Source organism: Agelaius phoeniceus, chromosome 4 (genome assembly GCF_051311805.1).
Source record: "Agelaius phoeniceus isolate bAgePho1 chromosome 4, bAgePho1.hap1, whole genome shotgun sequence".
Classification (NCBI taxonomy): domain Eukaryota; kingdom Metazoa; phylum Chordata; class Aves; order Passeriformes; family Icteridae; genus Agelaius; species Agelaius phoeniceus.
In genome coordinates, this window is record NC_135268.1 from 48,925,288 (window position 1) to 48,947,434 (window position 22,147).

The following is a 22,147-nucleotide window of genomic DNA, read 5'->3' on the forward strand; positions in this document are numbered from 1 at the left end:
CATACATAGAAAAGGATTTCATATTTTACCCACAAGGGTAAAATATTAACAATACAGAAAAGCAAATGTTCTTTGATTTCCCAAGCAAACAACATTTGTTTTTTTGTATTGTCCTGTGGACTAGCCCTATTGAATTTTTCAGCAGAGAAGAAAACCTACTTTTCTACTCACCCTAGTCTGTGATTTAAGAGTGAAGATTCTGTCCTCTGGTTCCAGCAGTTTACAAGCATAGGCAATGTTGACAGCTGTCTCTCTCTTGTCACCTGTCAACATCCATATTTTTATTCCAGCTTTCCGTAATGCCTGTATTGTGTCTGGAACACCCTCCTGCAGGCGATCTTCAATGCCAGTGGCACCTTAAGTCAGACAAGCAGAAAGATTAGTGCTGCTGTATTTCCAGAACCAAAATGCTTCAAGAGTGACAGGACAAGCTGGTTCTCTCTTTGTACCCACATCCCAAAACAGACATGCTACCATGACATGCTTGCAATTTCCTGAAAGCAAGCACCTTGCAGTATGAAGTTGCTTAACCTCCTCATTTTCACTTCCATTTAATGTGAGGGCCAACCCATATTGCTTATTGTCACACCAGAGACATGAACCTGCAAGACAGCAGGTCTGCAACGCAGCTTGACTTCTCTCTGTTGGCTTAGTGGCAAAGGATACCTGTATATCCTTAAAAAATAATCAGTTTGCAGCACTGTTCTAGCTTCTCTCCAGAAACTGAAGCCAGCGATCCCAGAATTCCTTCAGTATCAAGGTTTATTGCATTTGCTCTAAGCAGATATGACACAAACTGAGAGAAGGAGCACACTTTACACAATAGGATCTGTCTCTCTTCAGCTTCTAGCACAAGCTGCCTTTACCACCACAGTCAGATCTTTGCACTTTGTTTTCCAAATGTTATTTGCTGGGCAGTTCTCTAAAATGATTATCCCAGACTGCCTGCAGTTTACCTTCCACACACCTACAGCAAACATTTTTGTTTCATTTCTGCACAGCTGAATGACCTTCAGAGGAGTGGTTCTAGCAGAAGCATGCCTGACTTCTCTCTATGTTATTAAAGGAGAACACAGCACAAGCACATCTGCTGTGCCATGAATGCAACACTGATAGGAAATATGCTCAGAAGTGGGGTATCTCTGAGTATTTGCACAGGCAGGCCTATGACTTGTTACTATCATTTCATGTGTTTGTCACAATTACATTTAAAAAAAAAAATCTAGTGAAGATAGAAAAATACACAGTATTAACGATAAAAGAAACAAAAAAAACCCCACAACAGTAGATTTTTACAAAAAACAGGAAAGCACCATCTATTCTTAGTGTGCTTTACAACTAGTACAAACTTACCAGTGAGATTTATGAAAACTCAGGAGTGATGATAAATTCTAAGTCTGTAGAAAGCTGTATGTGAAAGCTCAATGTGTTACACAGATTGAGATTAACACAGCTCTCTGCAAACAAATTCCAATTATGAACATCACAGGCATTTTCCTGGGAGTTACAATATTTTCTACCTACCAAGTAGAGTTAGTTTGGTCTCAAGCCTCATGGCAGATTCAAGCAGCAGGTCCTCCCTATTGTCAATGCTGGTTTCTGCTAAAAAACGATGATTTAACCACTCTGCATATTCTGCATCACTCATCACCTACATAAGGAGGGAAAACATAGGCATGTATCTATACTGGGTTTTGAACAGTGCATCAAAAGTGTTCTTATGGCTCTTCTGCTGTCCACATCCAAACCTACAAGTGCAGCCACTGGCAGTGCATTGCTTACATGCTCCAGAATGTCCATAGATTTAGTACAATGTTAAGAGTGTTAGATTACTTTTCCAGGCTACTTACTCATAGGCACCCTGCAGGTTCCTGGGCTGCCTGACAGATTTCCATTTAGACAGAAGGCAGGCAGGGCAATGGGCACAGTGCACTGTCCCCACTGCTGCTCACCTGCAGTGCTGACACTGGCACAGAACCACTGCACAGCTGGGTACAGCTTGCTGGCTGCACAGCTACACAGCCTGTGGTTTCACTTTGCATAAAGCTTTGTCAAGAGGCTTCTAGCCTGTTTCAATTCCTATGGAATTTTACTTCCGAGCAGCTTTGAATTTAAAATGGAATCTCAAAACATCACTTCAGTTGTGCATCCACAGCTTGTAACACTGCAAACTGTTTGTGAAACCAACTAAAACAGGTGTAACTTAATCTCTTTTCTGTGTCAGGAATTCCACCTAGGGTAAGATTCACACAAGGAGACCTGCTTATGACTCCTGAAGAAAAATGCGGCTGTTCAACAATCCCTGTTTTAAAATTAAGATGCTAAGATGCTTGGCATCCCGAACTGACAAAAATGGCAATCCAACAGATGCCAGGAATTGATCTGGGTTTTCTTACAAATTCCTCCTAAAAGTACATCAGGATAAACAATATGTGGCAAGAGAAGAATCTGTTTAGAAGACAGGATGTTTGCTCCATTGGTGGTACCACTGAGGCTGGTCACAGACTGCAAACATTCTTCAAAATATATATTAAAAGAAATACCTTCTTAGCAATACACAGAGTGCGCAGTCCTCTTCTGGCATAATCATCCAAATGCTGCTGAGTTCTCTCTTTAATCTTCCCTTCAATTTCAGAATTATTTGCATGTACTATTACACAAAGAGAAGAGAAAGCAAATTAAACATGCATGTTTAGGCTCAATTTAGCAGAAAATTTTGAAGATCTAAATACATTCTTTAAGTAGCAAATTGTTAAAACTTATCATTAAGGAATGAGTTCTGTAGATACCTTCAGATGCAGTTCTCAACAAATCCATCATGACTGAGTCTGCACCTTTTGTGTACACCACCACTTGGTTGGAGACTGGATGCCGAACCACCACTGACATCCTTTTCCGCAGTGAATCAAAAGGCAGGATATGCAAAAGCTGAAATGTTAAAGGCCCCAGACCTGCAAAGTCCACAGTTACTTGATCTGGAGTCCTAGACTGTAAAACACATTTATAAGCCCTAGCAGCATGAACCAAGGCAGCTTCATCTGGACTCTCAGCTTCATAACATAGCTTTGGTATGGGAGATAATTCAATAGATGACACAGCATGGTTGGGTTCACCACCAGCAGCTACATTCTCTAGATGGAGTTCTCCAGGCACTTGAGAATTTTCTGGGCTGTCAATAGCGTGAGGTTCAGAAATCCTTTGAGCATCTCCATCCAAAGTAGGTGAAGCCAGTTTCATTCTAAAAATAGACAGTTTTCTCACAAAAGTATTGGGGCTTTCGGATGATGACTCCTTTACACTTGGAAGTGGAGAAGAACTTAGTCTCCAGACTGAAAACCTCTGGAACATTTGCCTGATTTCCTCAAGAGATTTAATAGGCAACCTACTCAGCGAAGAGAGTCTCATCTGGAACAGAAGAGTTAGAGAAAGTATTTATGTTAAATTCTTCCTTTTTTATTATATTACGTAAGGACACCTTACCAAGTAGGTATGTTTTATAATGAAAGTAGTATTTTAAAATTTACTATGGGTTTGAATGCTTGTATTATTACTGTAAACAGCCTCTATAAGCTGTGAAAGTACTTCGGGTCTGAAAATTGGATGTGTTTCAAGTTTAATTCATGACTCCATGAAATACTTCTCTTCAGAACTTTCGGTAATGAACAGAGTAAATATGACATTGTAACTTTTTGAAGTTGTGGCAAATTGAACTAAACACTTCAACCCTTGTTCCGAATCAGCAACATACTTGTGAAGAATAAACCAACCCCCTCACACTAACTAGCTACAAGAACTGCTAAACATACAGCTTATGTTTATCAACAGTTTTTAGTGTTTTGAATTAAAAGACAGTTCCCCTGTGAGCAGTGTTATAAAATAATTGCCTTCCTGTTACTCAGAACAGCTAGGGAGCTAACAGCTTACAAAAATCAGGCATACAAGGCTGACATTCCTTTCTCACTGCTGGTAAGGACATAAGAATGAGTTACCAGGAAGCATGTTCTCTTTTGCCACTGAAAAGCAAAAGGTAGGGACAAACTATGGCTCAGTCCTCCACAGTTCCAGCAAGTTGCAATGTGTCTCCATTCAACATCATGGAAACAGAGACTAGGAATGTCCTCTCATTGCCTCTTCCTATGGCAACACTGAAACTTCCCGTTGCCTTGAGTTATCTCCTGTCATTCCCTAATCATGAACTCAGAAACCTCCTTCCACATTGCTCCTCCCAATCTACCTATTAGTGACCTGGAGAACTTCTACCTGCTGGCAAGTTATTCAGACATATTACTCTCAAAAAAACAAGACTCTCCATCCCATTTAAGGATTAGGTAACTATTGACTATGAACTCATCCTCCTCACATGGATCTCTAGGCTGCCTACTGGACACTTTCTGGAAATGCTTGGAAGCACAATACAACATAAAGCTTATTTATAAATAGGGGGTATTTTATATCCCACAGGATATGTTTTGTGAATGTCTCCAGCTATGGCTGTAGGTTTACTACCTAGACAGACATGAAAATCGAGTTCTGCACATGTCACTAATTTTTTTTCCAAAAACAAAGTTGACAAATGTAAATCACCAGGTAATGAGGGAAAGAAATCAAAGCTGAACTTGGGAATTATCCTGCAACACAGTCAAAACTGGCAAAAAAAAAAAAAGAGTTATGAAAATCCCACACTGAAAAAACCCAAAAGATTTGAAAAAAAGTACTATCTTTTAATAAAAGTTAGGTTGTGTGCACTGAAAAAAAACAAGTGGTCACTCCAAACTACTAAACCAGGGCAGACTAGAAAATGCACTGTTAATTCATAGTGAAACAACTTTATGCCATTCTGCAAAGCAATTTTTCTTCAGACTAATATACATATAAAACTTCATCTTCCATACTTTTGCTGAATGTCTATTTGAATAGTCAGGGAACAGTATTCCATGAGGTAAGAGCATTCTTAGTTTCAATATTCTGTGAATCTTCAGGGAATATTCTTATTTTTCAGCCAACAATAACCTACTTGTGAAGGTAACCTGACTGTTAATGTGTTATTACAGGAAATTATATCCATATTTAAAGGAACCCGTAATAGAATATGGAAAAAATTACAACTGCAATTTAATCTCCAAATTTGTCTTGTAAAAGTTACAAATGGTCACAGAAACAAAAAGATTGAAGCCAATTTATCAGTATTATTTTATTCATTAACTCATTGCACTCCATGGTTTTACAGTAATTACCTTCTTTCTAATAGGACAAAAACGCAGAGGTGAAAAGGAGAATTTTTAAAATGTCAGTTAATTGTATTTTTCTTTTTGTAACTGAACCAAAAGGAGATCAGCTACTTGCAAATATGGTCAAATAACCAAAAGCATGACCTTACCTTCTGACGTGTCTGATTGGGGCCTGAGACTACAACAGTATTACAGATCGCCAGAGCAATAAAGAAATCAGTGATATACATTGTCTCCAAAGATAACTCGTTGCTAGCTTCTTCTGATTGTTGATAGGAATGAAAAGAAATTTGACTGAACTTCTCCAGCAGCTGTGTGTCTGGTACAACATCTGTTTCCTATTATGAAATGAACAAAAGTTTCCATCAGATTATAAACTTAGCCTCTGGAGGTTAAATCAGCTACAGACGATCGAAGTGTAGAAGTTCATACAACTTCCCTCCTGTGCTGAGTTGTAATACCAGGGAACAGAGAAACATTGGCATCTTCACTGCCTTGTGCTAGTCCATTGAAAATGGCAAACTTCCTGCCCAAAGAGGTAAACACTAAAGGCTTAGCTCATAGCTTTAGACACTTCAACAGAGATTAACTATGGTGAATGGTATTCGGATAACTCTGCTTCTGCACCTGAAGGTTTCTCCTCACATAACCTCAAATTAGTATTGACCATATTGATATTTCCTATAAAAAACAAAGGAAAATGCTAGAAACTTCTTAAAATAAAAGAACAAACTGTTATTAAGTCAGTAATTTCATTTGAATTAATCATGGATGCAGAGCAGCAAGAGTCAAGTATAGACCTTCATGAACCAACATGTGTCTGCAATGTCAGTTGTAAATAGCATGCAACCAAGCCATCATGACACCCCAAATTTTGGTGGAAGAGAGAAGGGATTTCTTAAATGACAACCAATCTGATCAAATGGGAGTAAAAAGAGATACCTTCCTGAGTTAATTCAGAAATTTAGCAATACACCAAACAGCTTCTACTTACTATGGGACTGCTGAAAGCCATGTGTCCTGAGTTGGCAATATCACCTGCTTCATCTTGCCTTTTGAATGCAGAGTAACTACCAGATAACTGGTTCACAGACTTTCTCTTCAAAGGTTCACATACAGCTCTGCAGTTGTGCCCCTGACATTTTGATGTAGGGGCTGAAGAGCCACACTGACAATCAGCTGAATCCTCATCCTCTGAATCAGTCTCTTGATAGGATTCCAACCTCTTTGCTAAGGAAAGGGAAACAAAATTATTGTTCCATGAGCAAAAAGAAGCATAGTCCAAAGTAAGGAATTACTTATATAGTTAAGAAAAATCCACCATTTATGAAAAATTAAACCTATAACAAGCCACCACACTGTCTTCCTATTTGAGCAGCATTCTACTGGATTGAATCCAGAAGACAGAACAAAAATTATCTGAATTCTACATAAATGGAGTTCAAATAAACTGGAGTCATACAACCTCCAGAAGGGCACATTGATGGGAGTCAAATGCATGTTCAAGTGAAGGGAAATTGCATACAGGTAGGAAGGAAATAGCTTGTTTTCTGTGAACACTGTGGCTATCAGAAGACCCAATGGCTCCATATTGTGGCAAGATGAACTCAGGCTAGGTATCAACAAAACCTTGTCAGAGATGACGGGACAAATTAGAATGGAATGCCTGAGAAAGCACTGAATAGGACTTTACTGGAGGTTCTGAAGAAATAAAACAAAGAATTTCATAAAGAATAATAGCAACAATTCTGCTTTAAGCCAGAAAAACAGGACCAGACTTCTGATGAGTTTTCTAGCCATTATGTTATGATGGATCAGGATTGTATGTCAGAGGTTTGAAAAATACAGCTGCTAGCAGGAACTCATTCAAACTGTGTTTATTGTTTCAGTACTGGATACCCCCTCACAAAAAGATACACATTTTCTGAGTTTTTAATTGAAAAGCAAGTTTCAATAATCAAACTTTGTCTGGACATGTGTAACACCTTTGTGCCAGAGATGTAAATGCAGTTCTGTTTCTCTCCACAAATCAATAGTGTAAAGAACCTCTGCAGCAAATGGAAATACTCCTATGCTATCATGTGCTTGATTAAGAACATATCCAAGTGTTTGCACTGGAGTTCTGAGAGTGTTTGACCATATGCCAGAAGCTGAAATCTCTGGAAAGCACTGGAACTATGTACACTATTCAGCTTTCAAGTTTTACCTCGCACTGTGAAAACAGCATTCCATGAGCATACACTAGCACTTCAGTGCCTAAAATCCACAGATTGGAAAAACTGTTCTGAGAGCTGTGCGTTGCCTCTTTATTTCATTGAAGTCTGAATACAAACAATGGCATGCTAGCAAAAAACCAACATTAAGTATACATTGCAGACATGTCCAGCAACACCACTAATTCCCTATTTCTTTACTTCAGGTGGTACCAAACGTACAGGAAAGAAGTGAGAAGCGGGATATCATTCTGTTTTATGCAAACAGAAAACCTTTCCACAGGTCAGTCCCCAGGTCTGTTGCTCTAAATGAGATGGAAATAGGTTTATTATTCATTTGCTAGACATTTTCTACTGTCTTTCTGCAACACAAATGAAAGAGTCCTGTCCTCCATCCTGCTATTCTGATGAGTCCAAGGAAACAGAGAAACCAGAGCTTACACCTTGGCAAGCCATCTTCCTGATATCAGTATGAAACTAGTAACTTAGCTCTTTTAAAAAACAGCCAAGTGGGAACATAACACTGAGGCTCTCCACAACTATTACCAAATACAAAATTGCACACAAGGCACTGATACTTTTTACTGGAAAGCAACACCAATGACTTAGTATGTGTGTTTGTAGAGGCAGGCTTGGACAACCCACACCCATTCTGCTCTGCTCCAGGCTGTGGAGAAGCTGCATGTTCTGGCTGAAGTAACACGTAGCATCTCTTACAACACCACACTGCTCTACTGCCATGGTCCAAGAAACACACGTCACTTTAGACAGAACACAGCCTGGGGGCATCTCCATGGAGAATTATTCTGAATCACAGGCATCCCTTTACCCCGGGAAATACAGATATAAACCCAGAAATACATATTCAGATTAAGCAGCTTCTATCAAAAGACTGGACTGTGTTGCACTGCAACTCTTACCATATGTAGCAAGAGCCTTGCAAACAGCAGCTCTATGCATCTAAACAAATATAAATCAGGGCTAAAAAACAGGACCTCCAATGTTTTTCAAACTGATTTTCAGGGCTCATATAATTTCTAATTTGTTAGGAAGAAATGCATGTTTACTCTCCAGGGAAAAGAGGGCACAGGAGGAAGTAATTATGTACGTAGTCAACAACTAATAATTTTGGAAGATAGCTTTATGTGAACTACTAGCAGAAGCATGTGGAGGCATACTTTCCCTGGCACACTGAGACCTGAATCATCCACAGTTGCATCACTCATACTACTCTTTGGTTTCTTTTCTGAAAGTTTTCCTTGATTTAGGAAATGCTCTGAAAATATAACGCCAAAAATGAAATTAAAATAAAATGCCAAAGAAGCATCTTGGAACCCTCATCATAAGACTTCCAAAAAAACATGTGCAGCAATTGCTGTAAAATTTGTCTGTAATATCTGGTCCTGTGACACCACAAAAGAAGGGCTGAACTGATTCATTGCTGTGGCCAGCAGAGTGTGCCTTTTGCTTGTAGCTGTGAGCAGTTCTATCTGGCAGCAAACCCATGAAAACCACAAAGAGGGTTTACTACACAGCTGTGCCTCACATGTCCACCCACCATCAGCACTACACCCTTGATCTCATATGGAATATTTGCATTGTCCACCAGCAAAATGCCTGCAGGCACTAGTACATGCACATGGTAACTGTAATAAATACTTTGTGGTTTTACTTAATTAATAAAATGGCTAATTAAATAATTCACATCAATCTGGCCAATTTTCTCTTGTGTCTGGAGCTATATCTTCTCCCAGCTCCCAGAAGACTTCAAGTTGGCTCTCATGAAATACACACTTGTCTCGGTCCCTCTGGAAGCCTCAGGAGCCCTGGGCCAGTCCCGAGTCAGCAGACACCAGGGAGCAGCCCCGACACAGTGGGGAGACACTGTCTGTGCCCTGAGGGTACTGAGGGCACCTGGGCTGGCAGGGAGACACTCTCTGTGTGTGCCCCGAGGGTGCTGAGGGCACCTGGGCTGGGGGGAGACACTGTCTGTGTGTGCCCCGAGGGTGCTGAGGGCACCTGGGCTGGCAGGGAGACACTGTCTGTGTGTGCCCCGAGGGTGCTGAGGGCACCTGGGCTGGCAGGGAGACACTGTCTGTGTGTGCCCCGAGGGTGCTGAGGGCACCTGGGCTGGCAGGGAGACACTCTCTGTGTGTGCCCCGAGGATGCTGAGGGCACCTGGGCTGACAGCAGGGAGACACTCTCTGTGCCCCGAGGGTGCTGAGGGCACCTGGGCTGGCAGGGAGACACTGTCTGTGTGTGCCCCGAGGGTGCTGAGGGCACCTGGGCTGGGGGGAGACACTCTCTGTGCCCCGAGGGTGCTGAGGGCACCTGGGCTGACAGCAGGGAGACACTGTCTGTGTGTGCCCCGAGGGTGCTGAGGGCACCTGGGCTGACAGCAGGGAGACACTCTCTGTGCCCCGAGGGTACTGAGGGCACCTGGGCTGGTCGCCTGTGCAGCACAAGAGACACCAGAGACATCGTTAGAAGAGAAAGGGCCGACTCTTAGCAGGGGTTAATCCAAGGTTTTATTAGGGTCCCAAAGGAGCTCCTGCACCTCAGGGGCCTCCTGCCGAGAGCCCCGGGAGATGTGCCAAGGTCACATTTAAAGGGAGGTGGAAACCAAAAGTAGATAACGTTTTACCAACCAATAAGTGACCCTAAGGGATGGATGCTGGGGGATAGACATATAGGACAGCGTATGGGGCAAGGCTTGGGGGGCTGACCCCTGGCCTCTGGCTAATCACTCGACAACTTGGACCGAAACTTCTGGATGGAGGGATGGGATGCTGAGTGATTGACAGAGAGCCAGGGTGGGGGTTTGGGGATGATCTCATCCCGGGAGAGGGATAACACAGGTAAAGGGAGAAAGGGAGGGGAGTACAGTCTGGGATAAACCATTTGGGAAAAATATGGGGATACAAAACAAAACTACTTCAAAATATTACAAAGTATAAAAATGCACTACAACACACACTGACAGATCCTACACTTTTAGACAATAAGACAGCAACTATTCATTAACACTGCCTCTTGATTTTTTAATAATAATAAGCATCTGTGTAAGATCTAAGTAAGAATACAACAGTAATTTTCAATGAAGGTACTTACCTTTGCAGCATTAACACACACATGGACACACATCTGATTGACTTGTACCTTAAAATTACTGTTAAATAACGTATTAATACTGTTAAGCATGTATTTAATTTGGGTTACTATGTCCTCAAGAGTAGAACTATGTCAAAGTGGAGTCTTAACATATACTACATAAAGGTGGTACACTGCTAGGACAGTCAACAGAATGTTTAAACCTTAAAATGCTAGGTAAGCATTAGCACTGTAGTTGGAGGCAGAAAAAAAAGAGAGGAAAGAGTAGATGGGCAATTTTCCAACCTTCTGGGTTCTGAATATTCCATGGAGAGAAACAAAACCAAGTAGGCATGATTTCTTCCATAATGAGTAAAGAATATTTAGTTCATGGTATCAAATACGTTGGAAAAATGATCCAGGTGAACAAAGGTTGAGTGTCTTACCATTTTCCTCATGGCAATACTCCTGTCCTGCAATGCTGCATCTCCGAAAAACCATCTTATTTTCAGTGAGGGTTCCAGTCTTGTCAGAGAAAATATACTGAATCTGGCCAAGGTCTTCAGCAATATTTAGTGCTCGACACTGAATAGTTGAGTCTGTTTTCTCATGGTAAAAATCAATGTCATTCTGTATTAAATAAATTTGTCCCAATTTGACAATTTCAATTGAAACATAGAGAGAAACAGGGATCAAGACCTAACAAAATAAAACATAGAGATTAAATAACACTAAGGTCTTTGGCCAGTTACAAGCATGAAGTAGCTCTACTGAAGCCAAAGAGTTACTTCAAGGGTACAACTGAGATCAGAATATGACCCATGTTCAAAGCACATCAGTTACCTGTAACAAAATTATCATTGTCCAGAACATGTAGAAGCCTGCTAATGCTGGAGGACTCGATTTCCCATCTGGCCTGGGGATGTTAAAAAAAGGTATTTCCGAATACCTACTTAACCAAAGTCCATGACCTTGAAAACAAGAACAAGATAAAGTCAATCAGTTTTATGCAAAGTGTATCACAGCTCAGGGTTATTATGTTAGCTGTTACACTCTGCAGTTCTTTCTAAGCCTTTAAACTACAATTTTATATCTTGGGGTTTTTTCCCCACAGCAGTCCCAAGTATTAATACATGCATGAAGAAATACCTTACATGACTTCAATCAACAGCATCTATACAGCATATCTCAGAAATAAAGAAACATTAGCTACACTTCACAAACAGGCTTTTCCCTCCAAAAAAACCTGCTGGCAATTAATTTTGTTATCCTTGCTTGTCTAGATTTTAGTCTACTAGTAAACACATCATCACATCATAATTTTTAAGTGTAATCTGAAGAAGTTTTATTAAACATATTTTAACATATTTTAAACAACTTTATGATCTGTCAGAAAAGTTAGTCTGTTTAGATGTACTCAAGCTAATCATTTAATCAACCTCTAAAATATCAAGTCAGTACAACTCTAGTTACACTAGGTCTCTCACCTCAATGTATATATGTATCTCATGTTACCTGAAAAATCCTATGGGAAAACAGGAGTTTGCTGAACAGTTAGTTAGAAAAAAGATAAATCAAATGGAGAAACAGGATCCAGACCCAAAAACTCACATCAGGAACACACTTTTTAACCACATTCCAGATCAAACATGACAACATGAACTTAAACCTCACAGAACTCCCAACTTTCAGGAAATTATATCTGGATGAAGACTGACAAAATCAATCAGCCCCAAAATAAAACACTAACCATTGCAGGCTGAGAGAGGAAAATAGCAGGAATCTGAGTGATTCTCACTTACCTACTGCACCAGTTAAACACATCAAAAGTAGGAGCAGAACACACCACAGAATATCTGTGTTCACTTTTCTTTCCAATTTACTGCGCTTGTAATGAGGGCCGCTGTTATTCAGCATAGCTTTGGTTTCGTGACCTGCAACCAAAAAGGAGGTTGAAATCCTCCAATAGCAGGTATCACAACCACAAGTGCTTTATATTTCTAAAGCTTTGGGAAATAGAATATTTCTATTAAATAATATTTGAACAGCCATTATAAATATGAGTAAATCAGATTCTCCTACAATACATGAATTCTGTCCTAAAAAAACTGAACAAGTTAAATCAAAATCTGTCATGTATATTTTAACTTTCATTAGCTTCCATTAACTGTCACTAATATTGTTTCCTTTAGAAACCTTATTCTTGACATTTCCACATTATTTTAACATTTTCTACAAAATCCTACACCTGTGTTACAACTATCTGGCTGGATACATCATATTGATTAGTGTAAAAACCTCTGTCCTTTCTACAAATTGTAGAACAGAACCAGAAGAACAGCACTAGCTTCAGTTTTGATTAAGAAAAAAGTCCTAAGCAAGTCACACATTTCCATATCCATTTCAAAATCCCAGTTTACTATTGCAACTAACAAGTTGAGGATGAGGACCTGTTCACACACAACAGATCTGCCCTTCCAGGAATAATCAGGGGTATCAGATTTTACTGTGAAAACAGAAAAAAACTTAACTCAGATATGAGTTCTTAATATTTATAGCTATGGCTGCCTTCTGCTGGATTCAAGCTTTTACTCTCCCAATTCCCCTTTGTACAATACTGTTTCTTAGGGCACGCAACCATCTTGTTTGCAAGTCTGTGAAAACCAGGCCAGTTCACTAACCTGCATATACCACTATGCCTACCACAGCTTCTGTGTTTCTTACTGTGCACCCTCGGAGCAGTAAGTTTTCCTTGCTGAGACCCACTCGGTCCATGTTTGAATGCTCACTGCAAAAAAAAGAACCTCATGTCAGCTGTAGGAATACAGCAATTACCAACCAGGCTTTGCAAAACCATTAGGAACAGATTTCCCAAAGAAGCTGCAAGTCACTGAATGCCATCCCAATGTGTCTGACTGGACTTTTCATATGAATGGAGTAAGAGAAAAGCAGATCACCCTTTAAAATCTGAGCATTTGCCATCTGTTATATGAGAAGCAGGCAACACTACTGAAAAGAACAAATACTGGAAATCTAATACCCTATCCTATTTGGATTATCAGCATTCAGAAAATATTTGAAAAAAATAGTAAATCTCATCATAAATTTACTGTGAGCACCATCACTCCTGTGGTATGCTTCCAGTGTAGCTAGGCCCACTCTTTGTCAAGGTGCTTCCTCAGAGACTAAGATTTATATTTATTTATTTTTATTCTCAAATATCTAATGATTCAGTGTGCAAAGGGAAGAATAAACACATTCTAACTCTCAAAACCTGAAAACAGGTCACCCCATAAAAAAGTAGTTTGTTTTCCTATTATCTATAGAGAGTCATCAACATGTAAGTATCACAGAATCATAGAATGGCTGGAGTTGGAAGGGACCTTAATGATCAACTAGTACCTTAAGGTCCCTTCCAACACTAACCATGAAGAAAATTCATAAACCCAGTCTGAAGAAAAGACAGAGACAGGCACAATGGTCAAAAGGAGTTCGATCAATTGAGTCAAGGTTACACAAAAGAAATCAGAGTAGGAAAGGAAGCCAGTCCTTCCGATTTCTAATTCTAAGCAATGCAGCTTGCCCAGTCAGGCTGTGGTCCAGACCAAATACTATAGATACCATATATTATGAAGAGCAGATTTAAAACAGCTATTTCAAGTATGAAGTCTGCAAAACAACCTGAACTAAGATGTTGAAAATATTCAATACAAAATAAAAAGCATCGCTGCCTCATCTGCTGCTCAGAAACCCCTTCTGAAGCTCTGTCGGTTGTGCTGCACTCAGAAATGCAGTGGTGCAAACTGACCTCTATCCATATCATTACTTCTTAAAGCAAACATTACAAGATCTCCTAAAATTCGTAAGAATGCCAAAGCAAATGACAATAAGTATAAAGAGCCAGCAAGCTTACTTACACAAAGCCTCGGAAACGATTGAGGTCATTGTTAGGACTTTCACACTCTATTCTACTGGAAAATTCTTCTGGATCAATTTCAGAGACCTAAAGCCATGGGAAGGGAAAAAAACCCAGAGAACTCAGACAAAATGTGTAGAACCTAAAATTCATTGTAAATTTACAGGTTCAGATACTACTATCTAACAATTTAGCCTCTAAACTGTAGGTTGCTGATGGTGTTGATGGTCTCCTACCCAGTATAAATCAGATTTACATAGCATAGGGCTTCCTGGTAAATATTAAACACTGTCAAGTATCACTTGAATTGCTGATATTTTGAGAACACTGGAGAGGAAAAAAATGGGTGGAAGGATGAGGAGGAAGAAAAAAAACACAAAAGCAGTATGAACATCTGAAAGGCAGAAATTTCCCATAGATTTTTCTCATTGTATGATAATGAAAAAACAGAAAGAAGAGACACTGTCTCCTCTGCAAGCAGAATTTCTTACAGACTTTTTTTTCCCAATACCATGACCAGGATGGTTTCTGTGCTAACACAAAGCAAGCAGGGAGAACATTGCAATGATGTTTGAGACTTACAAGTACCAAAGAAAGGGCTGTTATGAAAGACCAGAACTACATATTGCAAACAAAAAGTGGGTGAGCATTTCAGTGAAAAGTCAAGTGAAACAAATCTCCTGTATTAATAAGAATGAAACATGACCAGAAGTAAGAGAAATGCACCATAAGTAACTACTTGAAGTTCACCTGAATTGGCAATTTCGCTGGTTTTCATTACTTGAAACAGATCTGTCTTTCTCTGGGTTATGTGAACATGCAAAGACTTGCTCCAAAACCACTCAAGCAACAAATTAGAACTGTGTTACCTAGTACCTTGTTTTTCAGATGGGGATTGATAAACTACCATGAATTAGGTAGTCTAGAGGGCTGTTTGGGTTTTTTTAGTTCACCACCTGTCATGTCAGCTTTCTTACACCACTAGAAAAGCACAATTTTTACCTGCTCAGAATATCCTCTCACCACCTGCCTCTGCTTTAGATTGGTTTCTCCATCAAGGCCTGCAGTTTCAATATAACAGATCCCATCTGGGTCACTAGAATATAACAGCACCATGTCAGCAGGAATGATTTCATTGCGTGAAAGCCGGACAAAGTCCCCAACATGGACATTTTTCCAGCACTCATCTGTGTATTTCTTCTCTTTCCTGGAACACACAGAAGAACAGTTATTTTTTTACAAATGCATAAGCTGAAACTGAGAAAAACCTATACGTGCTGTTTGTGATGGCTACTACAACATATAAGAAGTGACATTTTCCAAAATACTTGTTTTCCCACATGGAAACAGAGCATGCAAAAAAGAAAAAAACCCCATTCACTATACTTCCTTCATCTTCGTATTTTACATCTTGGAATATCCTTTTATGACAGGTATAAAAGAAAAACAATTATGTGGGCAGCACAGGTATATTCTTAGAGAAGTTTTTTGATGGTTAATTTAGAATATGATGAATTCCTGTCTTTTTATCATCCATGATAATAACTGCCTAGCAGACTCCCTGCCTGATTTGCACCCACAGTGTGTAACACTGCAGTCCTGCATGGTGGAATACAGATGTTAACACTCATACTGAATGAACTGTGTGACGCACTCAAGTAGAAAACCATCCTGCTCTCTTTAGGGAAATGGCATCACACTACGAGTACGACATGATGCCATTAATGAGTGATAAACTAGCAGCCTTTCAATTTCCATTAAGCTATTTTAGAAGAATTAAAAATACACCTCTCAAAACAAATGCCATGTTTAACAATGCTTAACTAGTCAAAGTAACTTGGTTAATACAGTACAAACACACGCATGAACTCATTTGCCTCAAGCAGAACTTTTTTCCAAATTTTACACTAATATGATAACCATTTAACAAAACTGGTGATCTAGTCACAATTAGTTCCTGATTGAACAGATCTAAATAGTCCTGCTTGAGCAGGGGGGTTAAGACTAAGTGACTTCAGAGACCTTTTCCAAATTACATTATTTTATGCTTCTATAAGTATACAGAAGGTAAGCAAAAGAGTTATTACTAACTCTTTCATATAATAGTCATAATCAAATAATAACAATAAACCACAAATACTCTTGTCTCTTACCTGCTATATACTTTGGTTACTAAGTTGTTTATCTGTTTATCCATTTTGTACCTTGAATAATCTTCCAGACCATCCTTCACTGCAATAATTGTCAGAACCCCAATTAGAGGTAGCATTGTAATTTCTTTTTGGAAAGCTTCAACTAGAGGAACCCAATTTAGGACAACCAGAAATAGGAAATATAAATTGGCAATTCTGAAACAAAGAGAAAACACAGGATTTAACTGTGCTAGCAGGCAATGATCCTCATTTCCCCACTCCATTCCCATGTCCAATACAGACATTTAAGTTATCAGCAATTTATCTTTTCTTCACCCACAATTTAAGGAATAAGTATCCCAAACTCTGTTTTCACTATCCAGTCAATAGACTACTTAGCAACACAGTTGCTTAACATACATGACCAGGTAATGCAGAAACCAAGAATTCTCCTGTATTTTCAAACTGTTGTCCAGGCACATGTTTTCCAGAGTGAGGCACTGATGAATTTTGCACTCTCAGATTTCCAGGTCCTTTAAACTAAATTTTATCATCTCTTAGGGAAGATGACATATTTTAAAAAGGGAGCCATCCTGTAACCTCCTTGTGTAGCTTGACAAATCTGTAGCTCTCCAAGCAGAAGGAAGATGAAAAAAACTGGCAAGGCAGAAAGACATGAGGGAAGCAGAAATAGACAATTGCAGGAAATAAGCTGAAAATCCCACTGTTGATTGGTGTGTGGCAGTGCTCCAAGAGCAAGGAACAGTTCCATAGTCCAAAGAACAGAATAAGCAGAAAGTACATAAGCTTAGGAGAAAAGGATTAGCTCAACAATGATGGTACTCAAGAAACTCTGGCCATATATAATGTATCTTTTCAGAAGCCATAGGTCAGCAGGAGGAATAACTTTTTAATATATAGTAACACACACAAAGGTTTAAATAGAAGGATTCAGCTTCAGAAGAATTACCACAATCAAAAAGGAGTTCCTTACCTGTGAAATTGTTCAAATAAATTCCGTGGTAAAAAATTCAATAAAGTATACCTAGTAGTTCGTATTTTGTTGTTCATGTACAGTTTTGATACTTTTTCATACTCTTCTTTAAAATGTCCCAAACAGGGTATCACTATCCTATGTTTGCCAGTAGTTTTTGATGACTGATAGCACTTGGTACTTGAATTGTTGCTGCTGCATTCTCTGCCCCCTGTCGATATCAGTCGCTGCCATCGGTATCGGGCCCAGCGGATGGGATCTGCCATTGCACCTGAAACACTTTACAGTCCAAGGAGAGTCATCTCTCTGAAATGTTTGAAAATACAGCAAGTTACACAACAACTCTGTAAAGGCTTTCAACAAAAAGTCACAGCTACCGTTTTGAATGAGCCTAGGGAAAAAAACTTATTTTCATAATGAACCCAACCCAGACTGTTAATAGGTTATGTAAGGTCAGGAACTTCTGCTTCAAAGATTGAATTTATCTGAATTTCATCAAACCTTTCAGGATTCTATAATTTGATTACTTTGTTTAAAATGCACAATATTTTTGTAATAGCAGTCCACCTACCAGTTTCTCATGCTGTAGCATGGTGCAGAAAGGCAGACAAGCTGCTAATTCTGCAGAGAACAGCATTTTGAAAGGAATCCTCATCTCAGACATTGCAGTCCATGCTGATGGTTAACAAAACTTAAACTCAGAAGTCAACAATCTAGTAATATGCATTTGAGAACAGCCTTAGACACAAAGTGAGGACTTGCCAGTGAAAGGCACTAAGTAGCTATTATCAACCAAACTTCTTCCAGTGAATTAAAGAGGTTTGAGAACTTTTAACAACTGACAGAGGATTAATAAATTTCATGCCAATGCTTCCCCTTTATCCACCTAGCTAAGCTCTAGCATTCTACCCAGGAATTTCTTTTCCCACAGAGAGCCAAAGTTCATAGCTAAAGGTGATACTAACTTATAGATATATGTGTTGCTCACTTTATCAAATCACCCAATGCTGTCAGAAAAGGCCTCTTGCACAAACCATGCTTTAGTAGAAGCTCTAAAGTGCTGGTCTTTATAAGAAAGTTTTTTACAATTTGAAAGTTTTAATTAATGGTTGCTACATTTCTTGTATTACTTCTTCCATAGAACAGTTCATCTTATATTTGTTTAAAACTATAAATTGCATGAGCCCAAAACCATCAGTACTTCTCGCTTTGGGTTACATTCCTTCCATCTGGTATCTTACTGCCTGCATAGATTCTAGCAAAATTTACTAATAAAGCCTCTTTCTAAATTCCCACACAAAAGTTGCTTCTAAAAATTGCTGGGTCTTCCAAAAGGAAATCTCTTTACAAGAGACTCTCCTGTGTGGTTATCAAACTAATCCTGACATTGGTTTCAATCAATTTAAGCTTCTGTTCATGTGGTATCATTCTCTTCTACTGACAAATGCCACTCTGTCCTGCTCAGATTCCTCCAAAATGTTGCCCTAAATAGGAATTTTCGAAACTAGCAACTTGACTATTTTATCCAGACTATCTTCTTGTACATATCTTCGTTGATTCTTCTATTACAACTTCAGAATTCTTGACACATGAGCGCAATGCCCTCACCAGGTCCTCTAAAAATTGGGTACTATTCATATCTCCACATCAACCCATTCTGTTCTGAAAAAGGAGATTCTTCAAAATTCCCAAAAAGCCAGTATGTCTGTGTCACAGCTAGAAAGCTTTTCTCTAATGCTTATCTGGCCTCTTCATCTTATCAAATTAAGATGGGACATTTTTGTCCTATCACCATTAGATGTGGTAGCTATTGACTGTCACGGTGCCTCAGAAGACTGTAACTCTGTCCATGAAAATCACTTTAGAAACCATGACCTGCACACAAAGGAGAGAAAAAACCCACCAAACCCTCTATATAGCATCTCCTCTCAGCATCCCCTGGCAGTACCCTGCTATGCTTCCAAGGCCCTTCTGCAGCGCTCCCCCAGACATCATAAGGGTCCAGTCTGAGGAAATGGCTTTCCTTTTTTCCTCAGTCCTAAACCTTGTGGTCCCAGTAATCATCAGACTACCAAAGGCTACAAGGGAATGTAGCTATGTCTGGGACTTCTAGGAGAAGCAAGAAAGAAGAAGGGAAGATTTTTTAAAATACATGGCATCCTCTTATTTTCACGGAATTTGGCATCTTCTATCTTTGCTTCCTCTAATCCTACTGCCTGGGAGACAGTTCCCAGAGAGACTGCCCTCAGCATAGAGGTTACTATCCTATTTTAGTCAGGGTCAGCCCTTCCTCCAGAAATGGGAACTCACATTTAGAGCAGCTACTTCACACCAATGAATCACTTTAAATGTATGGCTACCATACAGACATACATATGAACACTGATCTGTACACATGTGAAAGAGATGCTTCAGTAAATTTACACTGAGCCTGAGAACAAGTTAAAGATTGAAAGGTCTTCAAAAATGTTTAGGGACTGCAGAACGTACTGCTAGTGGAGTCCATACATGACTTTCAATAAACCTAGAGCTCCCAAACCCCCAAATTAACACAGACTCATCTACAAAAGTCAGGACTGAGTTAAAGAACAAAGTACTGGAAATTAAAGAATTTTAAAAGATGACTGGCTGAAAAGAGATAGGTTGGGTGTTTTTCCTGCAATCACAAATTTCAGCAGTTCAGTGATTAAAAAAACCCCAAACTTCTGGATTTTGGATGGCATCCTTAAGGCCTGGCCATTTTGAAGAAACAACAATTCGCCTTAACTGTCTCTGCTGTGACAAATCAGTAATTGTAAAACAGATTTTGTACAATGGAAGATCTTTTCAAATAAATGTTTGCTTTAACTAAAAATATCAGGGAGATTTTTATCTTAACTAGAAATTATCTTTATCTTTAACTAGAAATTATCAGGGAGAGTTTTACCACAATTTCTTCTGTTAAATTTATCAGACTCCTTCAAGCTTTCATCTTTAGCATGAATCATGCAGGGTGTGTCCATTAACCACATTTGTGCCCAATAATCTGACAGATCTCTACACACTGTTACAGTGTACAATGACCTAGGAGCAAACCTAAGAAAGTAAATGCCAGGAAATTTTACAAGACACCACCAGCCAGATATCTGAGAGAAGGTTACATTTGTAGTGAAAATCATGTTTGTTTTCATAAGATCAGGGAAACAAACATCTGACATTGATGAAGAAGGAAGGAAGGAACTCTTTCTTGATCTCCCAGGGCTAATGGGAATGCAAAAGCTTAAACAGGAGATCCTGTTCATTCAGTGAAAATTATATAGGCAAAATAACCTACACAGCTAAAATATACCTCACGTATTTCAAAACCTTCCAAATTCTAAGTATTTTTGGTTTCCATAATCTATTATCTTTTCTAGCATTTGATACCCAGTGACCACTATTTATAGAAAATGAAGCAGTTGGGAAAGCAGGAAGGAAGAGCACCGGACATTTTAACACAACAGCATGCTAAGGAATTCCTTACCACTGGATGAGGAGCTAATAGCTTAAACTGCATATGCAATGCTGCTGAAGAGCAGTCACCCCTCACCACATACATATCCTCTCTGACTCCTGACACAGCTCCAAAACCTCTGCCCCACCCTTCCTCAGAGAGCAGAGTTCCTTAAAAAGGGAACAGGAAACATCAGGTTCAGTTCTGTGCACTGCATGTTTTTGTCAGTATCTCCAGTATTCTAATGTAACTACATCTAAGAAAAATGAAGATTGTAGGGATGAGAAATAACTACAAACCCACAGCATTGGAAACATTGTATGAGAAATAACAAATAAAATCCTATGATCAGAGAGGTGAATCAGACAATTAACAGACATCCTGGGAAAAACTATCTGGACCTCCTCCTGTGCCATAATGCCCTCTGACTCACCTGGGATTTGACTGAGCTACTATTTTGCAAATTACTTTTTTTTTTTCAAATAATTTGCATCACCATTTTAAAATAGCATTTTTGATGTTTTAAGATTCAGAAACCTCTTTTGCATTTCTTAAGTCAATTTTGAGTAATTTTATTCTTCTTCTTCAATAAATTTCGTTCATAAAGTATTGAACACATTTTCTGTGGTCAGAAGGAGTTTCATCAACTTCATGTTAGACATTTTAGAGGATTAAGTCACCAAATATTAAATAAAAGCTATTTTAAACAATTATTCCGAGAAATTAATTCCCTTAAAACATTATTTGACCCTCTTGTCATGTTATTTTTCATAGCCAAGTTTTGAGTTCCCCAGCTAATGTGAACTTAAAGTAGAAATACAAAACAGCAGATATTTCTTGAAACATTGGCAAATGATCTACAAGATGAGTTACTCTGAAGCACTATTTTTAGAAGTTAATTTCTAAAAAATATGTTTATGTTTAAAACCCCCAGGAATAATGTTCATGCATTTGAAAAGAGGAAGCCTAAATCATCACCTGCTTAGTTTCGAGGACAGCCTCACACAAGCTAGCCTATCCTTATTTTCACCCTATACACTGTTCAAGTAAACATTCTTGATCTTGCTAAATGGAAACAGCTGATATAGAGGCATTTCAGATA

At 39.0% G+C, this 22,147-nt stretch overlaps 1 protein-coding gene across 1 annotated transcript in view; it reads right to left on the minus strand.

Moving 5' to 3' along the window:
- The window catches only part of ATP10D (ATPase phospholipid transporting 10D (putative)), a 28,177-nt gene extending 11,349 nt beyond the window's left edge, over positions 1–16,828 (minus strand). Inside the window, exons 1-13 of the mRNA XM_077177562.1 lie at positions 16,601–16,828; positions 15,450–15,654; positions 14,449–14,534; positions 13,213–13,319; positions 12,334–12,465; positions 11,375–11,502; positions 10,978–11,230; positions 6,223–6,458; positions 5,378–5,566; positions 2,790–3,405; positions 2,544–2,650; positions 1,525–1,651; positions 172–356 (exon numbers count right to left, since the gene is read on the minus strand). Of these exons, the coding sequence (XP_077033677.1) occupies positions 172–356; positions 1,525–1,651; positions 2,544–2,650; positions 2,790–3,405; positions 5,378–5,566; positions 6,223–6,458; positions 10,978–11,230; positions 11,375–11,502; positions 12,334–12,465; positions 13,213–13,319; positions 14,449–14,534; positions 15,450–15,654; positions 16,601–16,716 (2,487 nt within the window). The 5' untranslated portion in view covers positions 16,717–16,828. The remainder of the gene's footprint in view (positions 1–171; positions 357–1,524; positions 1,652–2,543; positions 2,651–2,789; positions 3,406–5,377; positions 5,567–6,222; positions 6,459–10,977; positions 11,231–11,374; positions 11,503–12,333; positions 12,466–13,212; positions 13,320–14,448; positions 14,535–15,449; positions 15,655–16,600) is intronic.
- Between the last annotated feature and the right edge of the window lie 5,319 nt (positions 16,829–22,147).